At 50.5% G+C, this 22,921-nt stretch overlaps 1 protein-coding gene across 2 annotated transcripts in view; it reads left to right on the plus strand.

Annotated features, from left to right (window-relative positions):
* The window catches only part of MECR (mitochondrial trans-2-enoyl-CoA reductase), a 32,145-nt gene extending 9,589 nt beyond the window's left edge, over positions 1–22,556 (plus strand). The window contains exons 1-10 of one of the 2 annotated variants that reach the window (XM_029948263.1): positions 3,940–4,019; positions 4,094–4,352; positions 4,464–4,595; positions 12,541–12,684; positions 15,285–15,387; positions 16,500–16,602; positions 17,734–17,807; positions 20,530–20,590; positions 20,755–20,827; positions 22,219–22,556. In XM_029948263.1, the coding sequence (XP_029804123.1) occupies positions 4,292–4,352; positions 4,464–4,595; positions 12,541–12,684; positions 15,285–15,387; positions 16,500–16,602; positions 17,734–17,807; positions 20,530–20,590; positions 20,755–20,827; positions 22,219–22,379 (912 nt within the window). In that variant the 5' untranslated portion in view covers positions 3,940–4,019; positions 4,094–4,291 and the 3' untranslated portion in view covers positions 22,380–22,556. Of the gene's footprint in view, positions 1–3,921; positions 4,020–4,093; positions 4,353–4,463; positions 4,596–12,540; positions 12,685–15,284; positions 15,388–16,499; positions 16,603–17,733; positions 17,808–20,529; positions 20,591–20,754; positions 20,828–22,218 lie in introns of those variants that run through there. The other variant, XM_029948262.1, reaches the window with a different exon arrangement.
* The last annotated feature ends 365 nt before the right edge of the window (positions 22,557–22,921 follow it).

Consider the following 22,921-nt stretch of genomic DNA (forward strand, 5'->3'; position numbering starts at 1 on the left):
GCAAGTAGAAGCCTCAGTGGCTAACTCCCTGTGCCCTGAGCCCCTCCTCTGATTCCCTAAAAATGACTGGCACCTTTATGTCCCATTTTCTCAGTAGGGAAGAAAGTCACATAAGCTCACCAGGAAGTATTCCTGAGCACTGCGTTGGTCCCGGGCACTGCTAAACACGGAGTTAAGACTAAGAGTTCTCTGCTGTGTAGGAGCTCACAGCCAAGTGGGGAGACAACACACACGTACATTCTGCCTGTAAAACTAGGGGGGAGGTAAAAAGAGCCCTAAACTGAGTTCGAAAGACCTGGATCCAAATCCAAATTGGAATCTGCAACTACAAAATCAGAAAGCTCTGTCAACTGACAGTTCTGTTTTGATTTCTGTCATTTCACAACTGGTTTGAAGGGAAGACCTCATCTTGTGTGAAGTTTTCATCTTTATCTTATATATTCATATATGTAAGTGTTTATTCATCCTATTTAGAATGAATATTTATATATTTTGCTGCAGAAACAATGTGTCTGATCACAGAGTGCTGCCCCAGCCCCCACACGCCTGTAGATAATAACACGGTTCTGAACTCTGGCATATACACATCTCACCCCCAGAGTTTTGGGAAAGGAATGTGAATTTAGGCCTGTTGTGATCAATTGAAAGAAATGTATGAAACGATTTGATAAACTAAAAAGCAAACTCATGTAAGATGGTCTTAAAATGGTGCCACCCCTTCTGTGTCATGAAAACACTGAGTGTGGAGCAAGTGATTTTTTTTCAGGACCAAGAAGAGGGTCAAAAGATGTCTTAAAGGGTGAATTGAATTTCTTGCTCTGAGAAGAAGCACTGGAAAAATTCCGGGCTGAGGGAAGAGCACGTAAAAAATGGGCAGAAAGAAGGTCTTTACATAGCTTGAGTACATGGACTTTGTTGGCTTACAGGAAAACTCTGATTATCTGCGAAATGTAGGAGAGAAGCGCTACAGATCGTAGAGAGAGGCAGCCAGTCTGCAGTCCGTTTGCTCGGGGCAGGGTTTTCCTCCAGAATGCAGACTTACACGTGTGTTCCTAGAGAAACATCACCGTCCGGCTGATGGCTCCCTGCGCTGCCTGTGGGGACACTGGGGGGCTGCTAGCCCCCCTCCGTCTCCCCAGGCAGGTCCAGCAAGGATCAGGCCTGCACACCACTCCAGGCTGGTACTCCTCTCGCTGTCCTCTGCTCGGTCTGCTTCGCCCCTTACCAGCTGGCTTCCTTAGCATCAGACCGCCAGGTTCAAATCAGATCAACCACTTAATACTTTCGGTGGCCTGGAACAAGTTATTTACTTCTTTTGTGCCTTCGTTCCTCAGCCATAAAATCAGAGTAACGGTAGAAAGCTGCCATGGGAAGCACTTAGCAGAGTGCCCCACAGGTAAGCGCTCAAACAGTAGTTATGATGATTATAAGGACCTTCCTCCTCCAGCTGTGTATAAATACACACATTCCTTAACAGGTACCTAAACAAAAAGAGCCCTTTCTTTTTTCTCTCTGCCTCGGTCATAACTCCTTCCTAGTTAACTATTTTCTGTAGAGAGTGGTTCTAGTCCAGTTTTTTGCAGCTGTTTCACGGTCATGGTGAAGCATGGTCTGTCTGCCTTTGGTCTTGACCTGGTACAGGGATTCCCAGATTGGCGCCCGTAGGTCCCCAGGGGGCCTTGTAGGTAGTCGGGGGTTCCCAGGCTATTTTCAGGAAGCTACTTCAGAGCCCAGTAAACCGGAGTGCCAACTTTGGAAGTAGGAAAGGCCTGCCACTGACCAGTTCTCCTACCCTGTGTACGTTTCATCATCTCTGGGAGCCTGCACTTCTACCTGACAGAATGGGAAGATTCACGCTTTTCCTCACAAGGCAAGTGTATCTCAGATCAGATCATGTATTTAAAGCCCTTAGCACAGGACCCGATCTATTACAAATACCACATAAATTCCTGCTACTGTTATTCCTGCTAATAATACAAGGCATTTCTTGAAGATCACACATCAAATGGAGCCTCAGATATAATTAAAAGGTCAGATTTCTGCCAGAAGTGGGTAGAATTATTATCAGCTTAGTTCAGTGACACTATTGCCTAATGCTAAGAACCTCTGTGTGGCAGTGATATGTGCCTTTGGTAACTAAAAATGAGAATGATTACAAGTACATTTGGGTAGAGGATGGGGTGCCTGGCTAGCTCAGTCGATTAAGCGTCTGTCTTGATTTTGGCTGAGGTCATGATCTCAGGTCTCGTGAAATCAAGCCCCATGAAGGCTCCACACGCTGACAGCACAGAGTCTGCTTGGGATTCTCTCTCTCCGTCTCTCTCAAAATAAATAACCAAAACACACTGGGGCAGAGGAAAACATTGTGAACATGAAGTCGAGGTGTGGAGAAAGAAAAGCAGTGTCTGGTAATTAAAAAGTCACAAAGACCAGGGCTTCTGAGTGGCTCAGGTCATGATCTCCTGGTTCGTGAGTTCGAGCCCCACAACGGGCTTTGTGCTGACAGCTCAGAGCCTAGAGCCTGCTTTATATTCTGTGTCTCTCTTTCTTCCTGTTCCTCCCCCACTCATGCGGTCTCTCTCAAAAATAAATAAAAACATTTAAAAATTTTTAAAAATAAAAAAATTAAAAGTCACAAAGACCCACTGGTCTAGTACACTGATCAATGCTTTCTGCTTGAAAGGTCTCCTCTTTTTTTTTTTTTTTTTAATTTGAGAGCGAGCATGCGCAGGGGAGGGGCAGAGGGGGCGAGAGAGAATCTTAAGCAGGCTCCTCGCTCAGCCCCAGAAGGTCTCCTTTTATAAAACACAAAATACATAGGCATTGTCACCAGCCCTTTAGCGTTTTAACCCATTAACCAAAGTTCTAGTGCATAAAGACATTAGTCCTATGGTGTCTAGGGCCCACCATGAGCAGAGTGTTACCACGTAGAAATCCCACCTGAAATGGGAGAGGCTCTTGGCAGTGATCAAGTCCGAACCACCACCACCACCACCACCCACGTTTTACAAACAGAGAAACAAGCCTAGAGCAGGGAAGAAACTTGCCTGTACCGCCACCCATGGTGGTACTTCACATCTGTGACTCAGCTCTCTGTCCACATCCTTTCTGACCAGGATTCTCGCCCAGAGGGGACATCACTCCAGCAGGTGGATCACAGTCACCCAGGGAGTTCTTTCGGAACTACGAAGGCCATCTTTCTATTTCACCTGCTCTGCAAATAACAGAAATGTGTTGAAAAGAAAAGAAAAAGCAGAGAACAAATAAGCTAGCACAGGGTGACTCAGTTATGGCTGTCTATTAGAACCACTTGGCAGGGGGGGTGGTCTGGGTGGCTCAGTCAGTTGAGCATCCAGCTTCAACTCATGTCATGATCTCACAATCCATGAGTTCAAGCCCTGTGTTGGGCTCTGTGCTGACAGCTCAGAGCCTGGAGCCTGTCTTCAGATTCTGTGTCTCCCTCTCTCTGTCCCTCCTCCATTCTCTCTCTCTCAAAAGTAAACATTAAAAAAAAATTTTTTTTAAATAAGAACTACTTGGAGTGCCCCTTATCTTGAGATTCTGGTTCAGTCGGTCAGAGCTGGGGCCTGAGAATCTACATTATGCATAACTCTGATAAATTTTGGAAAACACAAAGCTAATCCAGGCCAGCAGAAGGTTTCACTACTTTCTGCCCTAGAATGGGCAGTGGGATTGAGAAGGCACTAGAGATTTTCCATTTGCAGTTAATGAGAGAGTTAGCCTGTGGCCTTCGCTAATTCCCTACGGCACCTTTCTCTCTTCTAACAGCCTTAATTCCCGGCCACACAATGGCAGCTCAAAAATGTTGCTGCCCTGACCTACTTCCGGGAGGTGATTTGAGCAAAAGAGGCCCTGTCTAGCCTGGGTGACATTAACATCTCTCTTTGGCTTTGTGCTTAGACTGAAGAAGCTGGAGCTGGCTGCTGTGGGCGGATCAGACGTCCATGTGAAGATGCTGGCGGCCCCTATCAATCCATCTGACATAAATATGATCCAAGGTAACCTTGGTTTCTGTGGCTTATGTTAATTGGCTTTTTTGCTTAGCCGCCACCTCGATCCCGTTCTTCCTCAGGTGCGGGTGGGAGATTCCTGTGATTCGCAGCAGCTGTTCTCCAGATGTGCCATCTGCAGGCTGCAAGCCCTCTCCGGCCTCCCCTCTCTGGAATGCGAGGCTTTCCAGGAGTTACGGAGACGGCAGCGGGGAGTAAACCAACCGCTGTGAGGTGCCTGCGGAGTGCCCGCTCATTTCAGCCACTATCTAATCCCCGTGATGACCGTGAATGCTGGAAAGGCCCCTTTACAGACAAAAAGGCGGAGGCTCAGAGAGGCCGGTTAGTTACACAGCAAGGCAGAGCCCAGACCAGGCTGAGACCTGACTCTGAAGTTCGTGCTCTTTCACCACCCAGGCTTCACCAGTGACCCTCTGTGCTCTTCCCCCTTAGGAAATTACGGCCTCCTTCCCAAGCTGCCCGCTGTTGGAGGGAACGAAGGTGTTGGACAGGTGGTAGCAGTGGGCAGCAGTGTGACTGGGGTGAAGCCAGGAGACTGGGTGATTCCAGCAAATGCCGGTTTGGGTGAGTGTCTCCGGGCGTCTGCAGCCTTTCAATTTTCCAGGTTGGATTTCACCCACACAGGAAATGTTTGCTCATTGGTTCAGTGTAACTCAGCAATGCAGGATTTATGACTGAGTCCATATATACCCACTGCCAGTAGGGATGGGAGTCGAACAAGGAGAGCAGAAAGTCATTTTCACCTGCGCTGGAGGTGGCGGCCTGCTCTCTCGTCTCCTTGGGCCCGTGTTGATCAGAGCTGTGATTCTCTGAATCCCTACATCCCGAAATCCCTGCTGTAGGGTACAATGGGAAATCCAAAGAAGACGGCCCCTGCCCTCCAGGAGGTTCAACTTTAATTGAAGAACCTTCCAAGCTAGGAACCACAATAAAGGGTATGTTACATATTACAAGTTTACAGGAAGCCGAGGACACTTCTCCTCTGTGTGCATGCAAATGTGTGTGTGTGAGAGAGAGAGAGATTTTTTTTTTATGTCTTTATTTTATTTTGAGAGAGAGACAGAAAATGATCGGGGGAGGGGCAGAGAGAAAGGGAGACACAGAATCTGAAGCAGGCTCCACAGAGCTCCACGCGGGGCTGGAACCCACGACTGTGAGATCATGACCTAAGCCAAAGTCGGCTGCTTAACTGACTGAGCCACCCAGGTGCCCCGAGAGAGACAGTCTTAAGGAAGGATCAGGGCTTCACGGAGGAGGCTTCTTGGGAATGGACCTTTGATGGATGAATTATGTGAGGTGGAGGTGAGCCAGAAATCATTGCATTTGGAGGAAACAAAATGAGCAGGTCACACAGGTAGTAGGGCCACATGGGGGGACCCCTGCAAAAGCCAAGCTAAGGAGTTAGGTTTTCTTTGATGTATAGCGAGTCATGAGTTTTGTTCTTTAGCACTGCATGGTTTTTGAGGCACAGACAATATATAGAGGATCCTGACAGTGACCACGAGAGGGAAGCAGGGAAGACAAAAACGACCCCACTGAAGCTAAGGGGGCACCTGGGGCGCTCAGTCAGTTAAGTGTCTGACTCTGCTCAGGTCATGACCTTCTGGTTCATGAGTTGGAGCCCCACATCAGGCTCTGTGCTGACAGCATGGAGCCCACTTCTGATCCTCTGTCCTTCCCTCTCCACCCTCCCCTGCTTGTGTGCACTCAGGCTCACTCTCTCTCGCTCGCTCGCTCTCTCTCTCTCTCTCTCTCTCTCTCCCCCCCCCTCCCCCTCTCAAACTAAATAAACATTTTAAAAAAAAGAGCAGGGGGCACCTGGGTGGCTCAGTCAGTTAAGGATCCAACTTCGGCTTAGGTCATGATCTCATACCTCATGAGTTCGAGCCCCACATCGGGCTCTGTGCTGACAGCTCAGAGCCTGGAGTCTGCTTTGGATTCTGTCTCTCTCTCTCTCTCTGCCCCTTCCTCACTCACATGCACTCACTCGCCTGCTCTCTCTCTCTCAAAAATAAACCTTAAAAAAAAAAGAACTGAGGGGCACCTGGGTGGCTCAGTAGGTTGAGCATCCGACTTCAGCTCAGGTCACGATCTCACCATTTGTGGGTTCAAGCCCTGCATCAAGCTCTGTGCTGACAGCTCAGAGCTTGGAGCCTGCTTCAGATTCTGTGTCTACTTCTCTCTCTGCCCACCCCCAGTTCATGCTTTGTCTCTGTCTCAAAAATAAATAAACGTTAAAAAAAATTTTTAATGAATAAATAAATTAATTAATTAAAAAAAAGAACTGAAGCTTGGGAAGAAGCCCTTACCCAAAAAGCAAACTGGAAGAGAACCCACCAAACTCTTACCTCCACGACATTTCTGCCGACCTACAGTGTTAGGATGCTTTCAGTCCTATAACTTACAGTCAACTCACACTTGCTTTACAAAAAAAGAAGTTAATTGATTTCTGGAACTGGCACGTGCCAGAGGTGGAGAGCTTCCAAGATAGAAAGCTGGACCCAGGAAACCCAGTGACGTCAGAGCTCATTCTGTTTTCTCACTAGTTCTCAGGTAGGATCTCCCCACACAGTGATACAGTAACACCCACAAGTTTTTGTTGTCTACTTCCTTTGCACCAGGCCCTGTGCTAAGCACTTTACGTATATGAACTCAGTTATTCCCACAACAGGACGGAGGTATGAGATAAATATTCAGTATTACACAACCTGCCCAAGATCACCCTGCCAGCAGGTGGTGCAGCTGAGACTCAAACCGATGGCCACCAGCATCCTGAGGTTCACAGCAGCCTGGGGACAGACAAATGAACGTGGCCTCCACAATCCGTCCAGTGCAACCACATCCCTCCGCCAGCAGGGCTCTGACCGACCCTGCCTGGGCTTTTGCCCACCCATGAACCCCTTCATACTCCCTAGTTTTACGCCATCAAAACCGCAAGCTTTTCCACAGCATAACTGACTGGCAATTTTGCTGTAAATGATAAAATTGTGAAAAAATAAAAGAGGGACATTCACTAAAAAGGACATCACCAAACAAAAAATGAGTAACGAAAAAACTACTGCAAAATACAAAATATTTCAGTACATTCAAAACGTATAGCATAGATTCAGGGCAATACCACACAAATAACTGGTTTTATTTTGTGAGTCCACAAAACGTACCTAAGCACTTGTCTTCAAGGTCTTTTGTTCCTAGGATCCTAGGTTTTTGGTGCTTGTTGATTCGTCTCCTCAATTAGTATTGCACTTTTTATTTATTTATTTTTTTTTTTTGGCTAAAATTTCTTCCCTGATCAGTTTCCAAATACCAGGATGCACATTTGTAACTGGGCTTTGTATTGGGTTGTGAGAGCCTCTCGCGTTGTTGTCTGGTTGTGGCTTGTTGGCACATTTCCGTTGATAGACGTCCCAAAGTTCTCTGGTAACGTGGGTCCAAAACTCTATTCTTTAGACCGTTGCGAGGGCTGAAGTTAATCCATGAAATAGGAGGACTGCATCGATGGAGAAATGAAACCAGTTGTCAACCAGTAGATGAAACCAACAAACCGTCTGCCAGTTCTTGTTTTGTTTTGGTTTTTTTTTTTTATGGCAAAATTGCCTTTCGGCTAGCTAGTTATATGGCAGAAATCTTGTGGTAAAGACACTTATGGCCTAGAACCACACCAGGGGTATGCGGTTGGGCGGTCCCAGTTGCCTCAATTGAGTGTCTTTCCCACCTCTGTGGTTTAAAGGGTAGGGACTTGGGGCGCCTGGGTGGTTCAGTTGGTTGAGCCTCCAACTTTGGCTCAGGTCATGATCTCACAGTTCGTGGGTTTGAGCCCCACATTGGGGGTGTGCACCGGGTTGCACCGGGCTCTGTGCTGACAGCTCAGAGCCTGGAGCCTGCTTCGGATTCTGTGTCTCCCTCTCCCTCTCTCTGCCCCTCCCCTGATCACACTGTCTCTCTCTCTGTCTCTCAAAAATTTTTTAATAAAAATTAAAAAAATAAATAAAGGGTGAGGACTTGTGGTTGACAGCCTCAGAGATAAGGAAGGAGCGGTTCTAGAAAGAAAAAGGTACCAGGTAGGTAAAAACAGTAACAGAAGTCCACCACTAGTTCTTTTCTTTGAGATCAGAAAAGCTGCCAAGAATGGCTCTCCTCTCTCCTGCAGCCCCAGGGATGGAAAAACAACGCTTAATACAATTAATAGTCTAGTTAGGGCTGTAATGAGAGAGCAGACACCAAGGCAAGAGTCCCCCGTCTGGGGAAGCATTCAGAGAGACTTCCCAAAGAGGTGGTTCATGACCTCCTCCTGGAAGACTGAGTAGAAGCATAGCCAGTGGGCTAGGTGAGGAAGGGCTTCTAGCCAGAGAGTGCAGCATGTGCAAACTTACGGCCACGGCCACTGGGCACCTGAGTGGTGCTGTCAGAGCCGCCTTAGCCTGGGGCAGCTGTGCCCCTGTGGGGATGGGGGAGAAGCGAGGTGAGGCTGTAGAGGCAGGCTGGGCGCAGTCACTGCGGGCGGGCTCGCATCTGTGGTCAGACAGAGCCTGAAGAAGAGTGAAGAATGCGTGGGGGCGCCTGGGTGGCTCCGTCTTGGTTAAGCATCCACCTCTTGACTTTGGCTCAGATCGTGATCTCCAGTTTGTGAGTTTGAGCCCCGCGTCAGGCTCTGCACTGACAGTGCAGGCCTGCTGGGGATTCTCTCTCTTCCTGCCTCTCTCTCTCTCTCTCAAAATAAATAAACTTAAAAAAAAGAAGAAGAAGAAGTGAACCAGACTTGGGCAGTGCACAGCCTGCTCTTGGAGAGGCAGAGGGTAGAGGCAGGAAGCCAGTAAGGAGGTGGCTAAACAGTTCAGGCTTGATAAGGGTCTGAACAAGGCAGTACCACCGGGCTGGGGAAGACAGGATGGAGTTAGGAGCTAAAGGAGCAGGGCTCAGCGCTCGGTCACTAGATTTGGAGAGAAGAATAAGGGCCAGGGGAGCATGGAAGAGCGCCTGTGGACATGGTGGTGTCAGCCAGAACCGGGATTTCTCCCCAGAGAAAAGGGAAGTCTTTCCCACCAGGTGCCAATCAAAGAGCAAGAGGATTTTATAATAGCCGGGACCATAACTCCTGTCTGATCAGTAAACATTTTATGAGCACATCTGCAGTGTGCTGGGCTCTGGCATACAGCTGTGCACAGACGTGGCCTTTCTTCTAGGGGAGGCTATAGTTCAGAAAGAGTGGCAATCATTAGACTGGCCTCAACTGGCCAGACCTTGGTCATCTTTCATGTTACTGAGCTGTGCCCAAAGCCAGCTTTTCCCCACATGCAGCCAGTCCCTGAGGAGACTGGGCCAGAGAATGTGCGGACTGACTTTCTCATTGGAAACACTCAAAACCCTCCTGAGGCAGCACAGGGCAGCAGCGAGGACACCAAGAGACGTTACACACCTGCTATATATACTAGGCACAGCGTTCGTCTGTATAAATGTCATTGCGTTTAATCTTCACAGTAGGACACTAGCATCAAAGAAGGTGGGTGACCTTGTTTAAGTCACAGCTACTTTGAGCCTGTTTCCCCATCTCTAAAACGGGGCTAGCATTTTAGCTGGCATATCTCAACTAACACATGTAGCTCAACGGAGGGAATACATACAACAGTTTGGGTGAACTAAATTTCTGTATGCGTTAGGTTGGAGTCAACAAACTTTTTTTTAAAGGACCAATTCATGGGGTACCTGGGTGCCTCAGTTAAGCATCTGACTACGGCTCAAGTCATGATCTCATGGTTCGTGGGTTTGAGCCCCGCATCAATTTCTGTGCTGCCTCGGATACTGTGTCTCCCTCTCTCTCTGCCCCTCTGTCACTTGTGCTCGCTGTCTCTCTGACTCTCTCTCAAAAATAAATAAACTTTAAAAACTTATAAAGGACCAATTCATAAATACTTTCAAAAATAAATAAACTTTAAAAACTTATAAAGGACCAATTCATAAATACTTTAGGCTTCACAGCCCATACTGCCTACACTCAACTCTGCCATCGTAAATAGTCATGGATGATACATAAAAAGTGAGCATGACTGTGTTCCAATAGAACTTGGCTTACAAAATCAGGTGGTGAGCCGGGTTTGGCCCATGGCCGTAGTTTGCCGATGCAAACTACGTTAGATGGTGGAGATGGTTAAGGGTCAGTTGCACAGGAGCGAAGAACAGGAATCCTGAGAACTAGAGCATGGGAGGGACGTAGGACCAGAAAAGGAAACCAAGAGACATTACACACCTACTATATGTACTAGGTACAGTGATAGTCTGTACAAATGTCATTGCGTTTAATCTTCACAGTATGGCATCGGTGTCAAAGAAGGTACAACGAGAATTCCAAATCACACAAATCATGAGTGGCAGAGCCGGGAGTTTTAAGCAGGTTCCCCACTCCTAAGGATTTTTACGTTAAAACCCTGAAACTCCTAAGGGTCTAAGGATTTTTACTTTAAAACCCTGAAAGCCCTCAGGGCTGACAATGGGCACTGCCTCCATCCCACCCAGGTTCTCTTAGAAGAGGATTAGGGACTGCCAGGTCCCAGAAATTTGTGGCAAGCTCTGAATTTCCATTGTCGTGCCTTTAAGGGAAATCAGAAAATACCCCTGCTTTCATGCAGAGAAAGCCCTACACTAAGTATTTGGCCAGAGTAGATATGGTACGTGTTGGCTAAGAGAAGTAGCCATGATGAAGAAGAGGACAATGAAGGTTTGAAAACCAGACTGGGTGAAGCCCAGGGAATGCCAGGAAGTCACCTAGATTCCAAAGGAACCCTTCAGTTTTTCAGTGTCTTGTTTTCTCAGCCACAGATTTACTCTGGAACCAACGCAGCTCTTAATAAAATGCATTCCTGCCTCTTCTCTGCACCACCTGGTCCCTGAAGCCCCACATTATCTCTCCCCACTTACAGCATAATTAGTAGTCACCTAGGCTGTCCCCTGCCCCCCACACCTGACCATGTGATGCCCAGGTACCATTAGAATCCCAGCAGCTGGGTGAGTGCCCGCCATCTGGAGCCACAGAGTCATAGGAAAAAGGCCCCTGAGACACCACAGACACCAGACACCAAGCCTGTAATAGTTTCTCTATGGTCCCCTAGCGAGTACGTGGCAGAGCCCAGGCTCGAATTGTGCCTGGCTGTCTCCAAGTGTCCTCCTCGCCTCTGCTTTATACAGGACCCTGCCTGCCTGGGTGAGCGCCTGTCAGATGTGGCTTGTGCCCCGTTCATGAAATTGATCTAATGGGTTGCAAACGGCATTTTTCCCCCTACAATCCATCAGAATAGAATAGAAAATAACAGCATAGCATACATAGCAGTGTAAATACTGTTCCGTGAACCTTTGATTTCTGTTCCACGTAGGTGTACATATTTGTATATGTGAGTGTACTGAGTGACGGCGTATCTCACGGTTACTGTGGGTCAGGATCGGGAGAGTCTGGGTGACGCTCCTGTGGTCCAAGGCACGTCGGCCATGGCCCAAGCCTGTCCTCCCATCAGTCGCTGCCCTGCCGTGTGTATCCTCCTAGGTCCATCTTCTGTCTGTCCTATCTCACAGCCTCTCCGTAGGCGTTTTCCTCTCCCTAGAACATTCCTGGCACACTCTGTGAGTGGCTGGCATCTGTACCCTTTAACTCTTAGCCTGCACCTCCCCAGAAGCTGTTCCTGGCCCCCATCTCAAGGGGTTCTCCCCACTGTAACTGTCTGTTTCTCACCTGCTCTCCCCTGGAATGACACTCTGAAAGGACGGGGTGCATCTACACTGTCCAAGCCTGGCTCTCAGCAGGCTCACGAAAAGCATCTGTAGAGAGTGCCCAGATTTGCCGGGTGACTTCAGGCAAGTCACTTTCTTGGTGCCTTGCCCTGTTAAATGAGGAGGTTAAACCTGACGCTCTAAGGGCTTTCTCAACACTGACATTCTACGATTCTTTTGTCTGCAGCTAGGATGTGGGCTGGAGATGATCACTTCTCTCCAGTCGACAGAAGTTTGTCATTTCCCATGCGTCATTTGATTTGTGCAGCGACTTTTGGAGGGGGCCAGTGTCATTTACCTATTAGGGTAACCAAAACTCAGGAACTGGCTCAAACTAGCCGACCAGCAAAACCGGGTCCCAAAGCTAAGCCTTTGATGTCTACTTTTGTGCTTTTATCCATACTACCGCCCAAGTCAACGTGCCCTATGTGAGGAGGATGAGGACCAAATAGGGAAGTGGGGGCTTTCGCAGCTTCTCTTGCCCTGATCATGATGTTACTCAGGGTCCCACAGTTTCAGATCCTTAGCCGCCTGCCAGGTGACATTAGCTGCATCTCATGATAACTCATGTGCTCATAACAAAATTGCTATCATGAAGACTCAGAGAGATTCAAAAGGATTTCAAGATCTTCCTTTTTCCCTAAGTCTTACTTGAAGGCTGATGTCTTAGGCGCCCATCTACTGAGGGGGGTGACTTGGGGCCTGTTGTGGAGAGGGATCTTTCTCACGACCCTCGCGCCATCCCCTGACTCAGGAACCTGGCGGACCGAAGCTGTGTTCAGCGAGGAAGCACTGATCGGAGTTCCAAGTGACATCCCTCTCCAGAGCGCTGCCACCCTGGGTGTCAATCCCTGCACGGCCTACAGGATGTTGACGGACTTTGAGCAGCTGCGGCCAGGTAGGAACCCCCAGGCTCAGGGAACAGGCTGGGGTCTCCTGATGGGGTGTGACTCAAATCCTGGCCCCGAGGCCCTGGGAACTTACCAGCAGGAGGCCCAGAGGAAGACGAGCCCCTAACCTGGGTAAACATGTGGTTGCTGCTTTTGTTTTGCTAGCTTGGTTCCTAGAAAGTGTGCTGGAACCTCATGAGGAGAACATTAAGGAAAACCGCTGAGGGATCACATTCCCTAGAGCTTGGGATGGAGTTCTGCCATTCAGCAAAAACGTGTGGAGCTGTGCTAAGCTCTGGGACATAACAAAGCCAGACAAGATAGACACAGTGCCTGTGTTCCCAGTAAAATGCTGAACCGAGGGATTCCACTCAGCATTTCTGGGGCACTTTCGAGCTCACATAAGTGCCTTTCCCTGCATTACCCCAGTGGCTGCAGTAAATCTTCAAAGCAGTGTGGTGAGGTTGGTATCATCGGTTGAAGAGTTCAGGACCCACGGGGCAGCACAGGGCCTGGCACACGATGCAGTAATTGTGCACTACCTTTATTATGATTCCTTTTCATAAAGGAGGAAACTGAGGTCCAGAGAAGTAAGCTTCTTGGGTGAGATCACTGAGCAAGGGAATGACAGAGCCACCCGGAAAGCAGAGCCTGAGGCAAGGACTGAGGGTGGACAGTTCGCTAGAGAGGTGATCCCCGAAAGCAGGAGTGAAGGATTAGGAGAGCGCGCCAGGGAAAGGGGGGAAGCCAGTGAAGGCTGGTTACTGCTAGGGGTGAGCAGGGCTCAGTCGGTTAAGCATCCAACTTCAGCTCAGGTCATGATCTCACGGTTCATGGATTCCAGCCCCGAGTCAGGCTCTGTGCTGACAGCTCAGAGCCTGGAGCCTATCTTCGGATTCTGTGTCTCCTTCTCTCTCTGCCCCTCCCCCACTCATGCTCTGTCTCTCTGTCTCAAAAATAAATAAACTATAAAAAATTAAAAATTAAAAAAGACCCTCATAGAACCCACCTCAGCACTGACCTCCCATTGTTGGAGGGTCACCCTGCACACCATGCATGTCCGGGGGCTATAGAAATCACCTCGTCTAGCTCTGTCACACCAGTGAGGAAACTGAGGCAGAGATACTGGAGCACGATAAGCTTAGATTGCCACTACTGCTTGTGGCTGGCTAGAAACCAGCCCCAGCTTCCTGCGGAGAGCAATGCAGGCTCTCCCAGCTGTCCCAGAGCGGCCCCGAGAGCAGAACACCAGTCCTGGTGCAGGAGTCATTTTGGTTACCTGCGTCTCCTCCCCTCAAGGCCACCTGTGATTTGGGCCGCAGTTGTATTGGACAGCAGGGTACTCTGAGAGCACCCCACCTCAGATGCCCTGGTGCGTCTCTCCACCCGCCTGCCTTGGGGCAGGCGTGGTCTGAGCTAGATCAGTCTTAAACTAAATTATCACAGTGACCCATGGTAAGAATTACATTTTACATGGTAATCCAGTACATAGATATATATATGAGTCTATATATAATGGAAACCAAATTTTATGGAGTGGTATTGACCCTTACTAGGTGTGATGCAATGTGTTCTTAATTCTATTTCCTCAATTTTAACTAAAAAAAAGTGTTGCTTACAACCCACTAGCTTGATTTCATAACCCACTAATGACAATCTGTGTGCTGACTCCTGCCTGCAGAGAATGGGTGTTCATCTTCCAAGAAATCCCGTCAATAGCTCCAGATCCCTGCATTTCAGATAGCATTTCAGGGGTAACAGCACACCTTCCTGGATGCAGAGGCATTTGACTAATCAGGAGCCTCCTGATTGGCGCTCCCAGGATTCCTGTTTTATGGGGAGGAAACAGAGGTTGTGACCTGTCCCATGTCATTGAGTTACAGTCAGTGGGGAAGTCGGGACTCACACCAGGGTCCATCTGATTTCAGAGCCCACGTTTACCCCCAGCATGCTGCGCTCCCTCCCCCACTGGCCAATTCCAAAGCCTGGGCTTTGACCACAGACTATGCTGTTTCTGCAGCGGGTTCCTCCAGCACTCTGATCCCATTTCAAGGCGTGTGCCTTTCCTGAGCAGCACAAAGGGGGAATGAGGTATGGCCGTGCCCTCTGGAAGCTGCAGGCTCTTGCTAGAAATGGGCATGCCCACAACCAAGTGTAAGACAGGGCGTACCGTATGCAGGAGCCCGAGGAGCACACAGAAGGAAGGTGGAAAGGAAGCCACCCTTGAGCTGTGCTTCAAGGGGTATGTGGGATTTCAAAGTGAAGGAAGAGAGAAAGAGGGAAACGTTGCAAACCATGGAAATAACCTAAGAGACTTGAGGACATGAAAGTCGAGAGGATGATGAACAATATAAAATCATTTACGCAGTTGCATCTAAATTACATGCAATGTGGACTCTAAATTGCCAAGTCCTGCAAGGCACCATGGGCCTTGTGGAATTTGGAGGAGGGTGGGGGGGCACTGGGAGAAGAGTAAGCAGCCAGGTCCTGGGTCATTATGAGCCTGAGGACTCCCATCTCTTGCCCTACAATAGGATCCTAGGCAGGAAGCACTTGACCTGTTTCTGGGTCTCCAGCACTTGACTTGGGTCTCTTCCTGGCTCTACAGGAGACTGTGTCATCCAGAACGCGTCCAACAGTGGAGTGGGGCAAGCAGTCATCCAGATTGCCGCAGCGCGGGGCCTGAGGACTATCAATGTGGTCCGAGACAGGTGCGTGGGGAGGCCTGATCCCAGTGCACAAGACTTCGGCCTTTCCACCCCGCATCCCTGCAAGCGTCCCTGTCGCCACCAGATGGCGCCCGTGCATAAGCAGCCCGAGAACAGATGGGTCAACTGCCAGAAAGGAGGCCCAGGCCGCCTCTGGCCATAGGAGGAGTGAATATCCCAGACGGAAAGGGGGAGCAGGAAGGAGGTGGAGCTGGCCCTTGCAGAGCAGCTAAGAGTTTTTGAGACTCTTGTGATAACCTTATGATTTCAAAGCCACGTTCATATTTGGGAACCTCTTAAGCTGTGTTATTCTTTCTGTAAACGGTCTAACCCAGGGCCCTTTCTCCCCTTGCATCTGTGTGGCACTTGAACTGCACTAAATATGGCTGTGAAGGAGATGGGGCACGCTTGTCATCTGTGTTACAGGGGGCAACAAGATTCAGAGAAGGGGAGCCACTGGCCCAGGGGGACACAGCAAGTCAGTAACAGCCTTAGCTCCCTGCCTTGTTCTTTCCACCGTCCATCTACTTTCCTTTTTGTTTTGTTTTTTAATTTATAGTTTACTGTCACATTGTTTTCCATCCATCCAGTTTCCTTAAGCCTCGCTGTCAACAAACGTGGCTGTATCCGTTGTGGAAGTCCAGTCTCTGGAGGAGAATTGACACTCACTTCCCTTCCCTGTCCCCTCAGTTGTGTTAACAAAAATTACTCTGTGTGCCTTGGCCACAGAGGCTGAGAGCCACTCCTGGGCTGGAGTGTGTTTGCACAACTGAAGAGCCCTGAAGAGCCCCTTGAAAAGAGTCGGGGAGAGGAAATGAAGTCTGTTGTTTCAGTAGACAAAATCAGGAAGTGCAGTGACTTCTCCCTGGGCCAGATGGTTCTAGCCCCTTTGAGCTGGCTAGGACTCTAGACATCACCCTGTGATGCCAGTGGAGAAACTGAGGCCAGCAGGTGTTGGAGTGTGCTGCACGCCAGTAGCCAGGCCCTACGCAGGCCTGCCCTCTATCCCAGCTTCCCACGAAGAGAAATGTATGTGCTTCCAGCCGTGGCAGAGGAGTCCTAGGAGCCTCTCGCCCTGGCGTGACCAAGGGCCGTGGATTGTGTTTGGTTTCCAGGCCTGACATTCAGAAACTGACTGACAGACTGAAGAGTCTGGGGGCCGAGCATGTTCTCACCGAAGAGGAGCTAAGGAAGCATGAGATGAAACATTTGTTTAAGGTATGTGTGCTGAGGGGCACTGTGCCTTCATTCCATGCTCTTCTCCCTGGAAAAAGTCAACCTGATGGAAAAGCTGAAAAGCTGGGACTGGCCCCATTGCTCCTCTCCAAGTCCTCCCTGTGTCTCTTTGTCCCTCAGGGGACAGCATGTGTTATGTGCCCAGATGCTGTGAGGGAGGCAGGAGAGACAAAGTCCAAGAAACCCTGGATGACTTGTACTTTTGGATATTTTTAGCAGGTCACATCAGCCCATACAGCCAGTGTGAATCTCAGAGCTGGGAGAGGACCTGAGGAAACTGAGGCACAGAGAGGGAAGAGAAAGGAAAGAAGTACCATTTCCAAAGCGCTTTCTTTATATCGCGTCTGATAATCCCCACAAAACCCTCCACAAAGCAGGTGCTGTCTCTTTTCTAAATGAGATAACCAAGTCTCAGAAGAGCTAAAGGATTTCCCCAGAGCCACAGTTATGAGTGGAGTCAGGGCTGGCCCCAGGTCTCTCTGAACCCACAGCCTCTTAACCTTCTAGAACCTCCACCCCCAGCCCACCTAATAAGTGACCAAACTTCAGCCTCTTTCCTCGGACCCTGGAATAACCACACACACACACACACACACACACACACACACACACTCAACTGAGAACACCTGCCTCTTCAGAACATTCCTGAAGCGGCAGATCAGCACCTCTAACTCACACTGAGTTGTAAGCGCAGAGAAGAGGTACACTTGGGGGGACCTGGAGTCCTTCAAAAAGGAACGTAGATGTCCTCTGTCTGTCCTTTCCTAGAGAGGAGTTTTGAACAAAATTCCAAAACAACAGGATTAGGCTGATAAAGCAAAGGTCCTTGCAGAGTGTGAAGGCAGCTGCATCCCATTTTCCTTTGCTCCCCACCCCGCCCCCCCCTAAAAAAACCAGCACCTGTGGAGGGGAAGTGCTGTTTGTCGCAAGCTTCAGACCCCACATCTAAGGGGGGCCTGGCGGGCTCAGTTGGAAGAGCATGTGACTCTCCACCTCTGGGTCGTGAGCTCAAGCCCCACACCAGGCATGGAGCCTACTTTAAAAAAAGAGAGAAAGAAAGAAACGCCGCACATACAGTGGTAGCTCCCTCACTGCAGGTTCTTTATTTTCCAGGACATGCCCCAGCCCCGACTTGCTCTCAACTGTGTTGGCGGGAAGAGCTCCACAGAGCTGCTGCGACACTTAGCGTAAGTCCCTGGGGCCTGCAGGTCTGGTTGGCCGGAGCCCTCCGGGCCTTCGCTGGGAGGACGGTCGAGTGACCCAGTCCCGGTGGGCAATGCCAGCCAAGCCACGTGCGCCTAACCCTGGGAGGAAATGGGTCACGATGGTTTCCTGGTTATCCAGGCACCTCCTTTCTCAGCCTCTTCCTTTATCGGTGGCTGAAGGACCCAGCCACTTTGTTTTTCCAAAGGGCCCCAGAAGTAGGTGGCTCAGCTTTCTGTGATAGGGGAACAGTTATGGATTCATAACCGAGGGGCATCTTCAGAAGTCACTTAGTCCCAGCTTGTTAGCTTTTAAATTTCTTATTAGCTTTTAAAAGTAGATTCCAATTTCAGAGGAAATTGAAAGCACCTGAAACTACAAAGGATGGGGTGCACCTGCTGACTCAGTCAGTGGGGCCTGTGACTCTTGATCTCATGGTTGTGAGTCTGAGCCCCATGTGGGGTGTGGAGATGACTTAAAAAAATAAAGTCTTCCCCAAAAAAGTACAAAGCAGGAAAGTTCACTGTCATCCCACCACCAAGAGGGATAAGCCTTGTTGACAATACTAACCGTGCATAAATGTCCTTCCATTCTTTTTCCCATTAATAGAAAGTTCCTGAGCTGAGGGCCACCTGAAAGGATGCTTTCCAACTAAAGCAGGAATCCCCTCAGCAACATTGGCTGACACATACTTGTTAGCACTCACTAGCTACGGGGTACAGAGATGCCTGAGACCCTGAAGGAACTCTCTAGAATTCATAGGCTCGATGGGAAGATGGGTCATGTGGTCAGAGAGCTGTGATAGTGACCACTGAGTATTCACCTGTGCCTGTCTTACCCGCCACCCCACCCCCAGACCACCAAGGCGAGGGACACCATCGCCATCCCCAATTACACAAGACCCAGAGAGGCTAATTACATTGCCCAAAGTCTAGGAAGTGGGGGAGTCAGGCTTAACCCCAGGTTCTTGTGACTCCCGAGCACACCCCTTACGCCCTACTCTGGCAGCCCCGAGGGCAGCCGCACTCGCTGTAGGCAGAAGCCTTGGGCAGCAGTCCCAGGTGTGGGCACTGGAGTCACGAAGTCCCAGCTCTGCTCCTCGCTAGCTGTGGGCCTGTGAGAAGTCAGGCAATACCTAAAGGATCCAGGCCTCAGGCTCCTCTTGTATACAGTAGGGGGATATAAACCCATTCTGCCTCAAGGGCACTGGGGTGGCTCAGTCAGTTGAGCGTCCGACTTCGGCTCAGGTCATGATCTCAGAGTTCATGGGTTCGAGCCCCACATCGGGCTCTGTGCTGACAGCTCAGAGCCTGGAACCTGCTTCGGGTTCTGTGTCTCCCTCTCTCTCCACCCCTCCCCTGTTCACTCTCTGTCTCTCAAAAATAAATAAAATGTTAAAAAAAATTTTTTTAAACCCTTTCTGCCTCAGAAGATTAGTCTAAGGACACTGAGGTGATGCACACATCGCTGTACAGACAGAGGTGGGCCTCAGTTTCCCCACTGTATAATCAAGAGCAATAAAAGTGCTCCCCTGGGGTCACAGTGACGATTCGCCACATCAGTGCACATGGAAAGGCTCAGACCTGGGTCCGGCACCTAAAAAAATACCCAGTGAACGTCAGCTCTTCAGATTAGAACAAGCGCAGAGGCTATGGGGAGTTGGGGGGCAAGGGGCTGGATCCCAGAAAGCTGCTTTCTGGGACAGGTGTCAAACTACTCACACACCTCACGGACAAAGAGTGACCTGCCTCACACAGCAACCACTTTGGTCTCATAGTTCACAAAGCACCACGTACACACTCACTGTCACCCCGGATCAGCAGACTCCCCAACACCAGCGAGTGGAGAGGGCAACACAGGTCAAGCCGAGCAGGAGCAGTCCGAGTGTGTTAGTTTTTAAAAATTATTTGAGCCTCTCCCCCATTGGACTGCTGGGGCGGGCATGGGTGTCAGACAGCAGGTCCTGGCAAGACCCCTCCTGGAGCAAGAGGGCAACTGCCCACTGCCCTCTCCCCGTGCACACCGTCCCTTATCTGTGCAGCCCACCTCACCTCAGGGATCCTCAAAGGAGTGTGGACAGACGGAGGGCGGAGGTCTGCGCGTCCGTGTACTGGCCAAGGCCACACCTCCAGGAGTGGCGGGGAGCCCAGACTAAGCTCGGGTCGGGAGCCCTTCCCAGTAGAGTTTGCTTCTTTGCAGTACTTCATCCAGGCTCGGCTGGGTGGTCATGTCGGTGGCTTTCCAGCCCTGGCTACACATCTGTGTCGTCGGGCAGGGGGTGTCTGTTGGTTAACTTTACTACAGATTGTTTCCTGATTCATTAGGTCTGGGCCGAGCCTAGGAATCTGTAGTCTCTGAAACCTTCCCAAGGATTCTGACATCGAGGGTCAGAAACCAGGGTTGGAGAGGCGACTGGGCGACTCAAGTCGGTGAAGCGTCTGACTTTGGCTTAGGTCACTATCTCACAGTTCATAAGTTCAAGCCCCGCCTCGGGCTCTGTGCTGACAGCTCAGAGCCTGGAGCGTGCCTTGGATTCTGTGTCCCCCCCTCTCTCTGTCTCTCTCTGTCTCTCTCTCTTTCTTAAAAATAAACAAACATTTTTAAAAATTTTTTTAAGAAACCAGGGTTGGCATAGAAGTGTCTGGCAAGTTCGAGTTCGAGCTCGATCTCTGCCTCCACCCACTCTGTTCTCTCGGGACTCTTCAGGCCTGGGGGCACCATGGTGACCTACGGGGGAATGGCCAAGCAGCCTGTCGTAGCCTCTGTGGTAAGCTGGTGGGGGGGGTCAGGCCCAGCCATGGGCCTGGACACCACCGTTATCCAAACCCACTCGGTGCCCTTGTCCTTGGGGAGGAGAGGGTGGGGCATCACCTTAGGCATCACCCGAAGCACTTGCCCCAGAGCCCCAGTACGCCCTTCTTGTGTCCGCAGAGCCAGCTCATTTTTAAGGATCTCAAACTTCGAGGCTTTTGGTTGTCCCAGTGGAAGAAGGACCACAGTCCAGGTGAGTGGTTGAGGGCCCCATTGCCAACGGTCACATGGGAGAGCAGTGCCTACTGCAGAAGTGACCAGCCGTTCTGAGCCCTAGAGGGGCGATTGGCTCCGAAACACCACGACAGATTAAAGGAAAATGCTCTCTAGCCACAGCCACAGTCAGCAAATCGGTATTGGGCTAAAGCGGGCTAGTCCGGGGGGCTGGAAGCATGACAGGCGCTGTCTGCATCCTGAGCAGCTGTCAGTGGGGAAAGCTGACTTGGGAGACAGCCGTGTGAAGGGGATAAACTCCGGAGCCAGCCCGCCGGGGTTCAAGTTTCGCGCCCACCATTACTAGTGTTGGCTCTGCCTAACCAAGCCATGGGGTCTGGACAGGTGACTTCCATCTTGGTGTAAACATCATAGTTGTCTAGACATTGTTCACCCTGCTGAATAGAGGAGGAAACTGAGGTTCAGAGCGGCTAGGTGGCTTGTCCAGCCACCCCAGCTAGGGAGTGGTGCAGCCAAGGTGCGAACTAGTCTCTTTAACTCCAGAAGCTGAGCCAGCACACTGTTCTTCCTCTTCTGGAGGAGTGGCTGCCCAGAAGGCGACCCCTTGAGCTGAGACTGAAGTCACGTGGAGTTATCCAGATGAAGGGGAGGAAGGTGGTGGCGTCAGTGGGGTGTTTCAGTCCAGAAACGTAGCCTGTGCAGAAACCCATTGTAGAGGGCTGGAGCCTGGACAGATAGGTTGCAGCCGGATTAGGAAAGGCCTCACAGACCTTCTTACAGAGCTCAGACTCTCTGAAAGGCAAGCGAAGGCCCCCTGAAGTGTTTGAAACAGGGACATGATTAGATTTGAATGTTGCATCAGTTGATGTCTATGAAAAAACATTTCTCGGCCAAAGCCGAGACCGTATTATCCCTTCTCAGCTTCCTGGACCGTAATAGGGGCAGGTCCGAAGAGGGGATGTTCAGGACCTCTCGACTCGGGTTCTAAGGGAGTCCTGGGCTCTCAGGGAAAGCTCTTGTCCCTGAGCCAAGCCCATCGGTTCCATCTCAGTTGGCCTGCCAGGCACACCCACCCCTCCCTGTGACTCTTCTAGCTGCCCTGCCTCGAAGTAATCCTGCCCCTCCCACCACTCGGGACTCTTGGTTACACCCCAGTCAGGTTCTGTGGGTCTGCACCCCCATAGCCACCACTCTGCCTGCCCATCAGCCCCCAGGGCTGCTCCCCATCTCCTCTGTCCTACCCCACCAGGGACCCGTTTGCCTCCACAGCCTCCCTCTCCGTGGCCAAACTTGGGCTCTCTGGGCTTCCCTGAAGTTCAGCGACAGCTCCTGCCATTGGGGCTTGCCCAGGGTCTGTCTTGTCATGCCCTGCCGCTGTGCCCATGTCTGACTCCCTCCAACCTCCCACAGCCCAGTTCAAGGAGCTGATTCTCACACTGTGCGGTCTCATCGGCCGAGGCCAGCTCACGGCCCCCGCCTGCTCCGAGCTCCCACTGCAGGACTACCAGCGCGCCTTGGAAGCCTCAATGCGGCCCTTCGTGTCTTCAAAGCAGATTCTGACCATGTGCTGAGCACACAGGAGCCACAGTGAGGTGGGAGGGGAGACGGGTCAGCAGGACTGGTTTCGGGCCCCTCAGTCGGGGCCCTTCGCCCTTCCCAGGCTGCCCGCTGACTAGGAGGGTTGTGAAGCTAGCCAGGGCCAGCCCCTGGGTGTCTAATAAAGTCTGAACTTCCTAAAACCAAACACACACACAAAACAGAAGTCATCCCTGTCGAGATGACTCAGTTGTGCACCTGCCATTCCAGCATCCAGAAGCCCCCTTGCCTGTCCTCCAGCTTGTCCCCCAGCGGTGGTTTCCTGAGCACCCTGAAAGTAAAGCTCGGGTGGGCCCTGGCAGGTACAAAAGCCAGTAGGATGCAGTCTCCACGCCCAGGCTGTCCCAGGGGAACAAAAAGGAAGGTTGACTCATTCTGGGTGGCGAGAGGCTCCGTGTGGGACAGGAGGAGGATCGGCTGCCTGGGAGAGTGAATGCCAGGCTAAGGAGCCAAGGAGGTGGGGGTCTCAGGTGGCAGGACCACCCTCGTGGAATGTCTGTTCTAACTGGGAAAATAG

This window comes from Suricata suricatta, chromosome 8 (assembly GCF_006229205.1).
Source record: "Suricata suricatta isolate VVHF042 chromosome 8, meerkat_22Aug2017_6uvM2_HiC, whole genome shotgun sequence".
Classification (NCBI taxonomy): Eukaryota; Metazoa; Chordata; class Mammalia; order Carnivora; family Herpestidae; genus Suricata; species Suricata suricatta.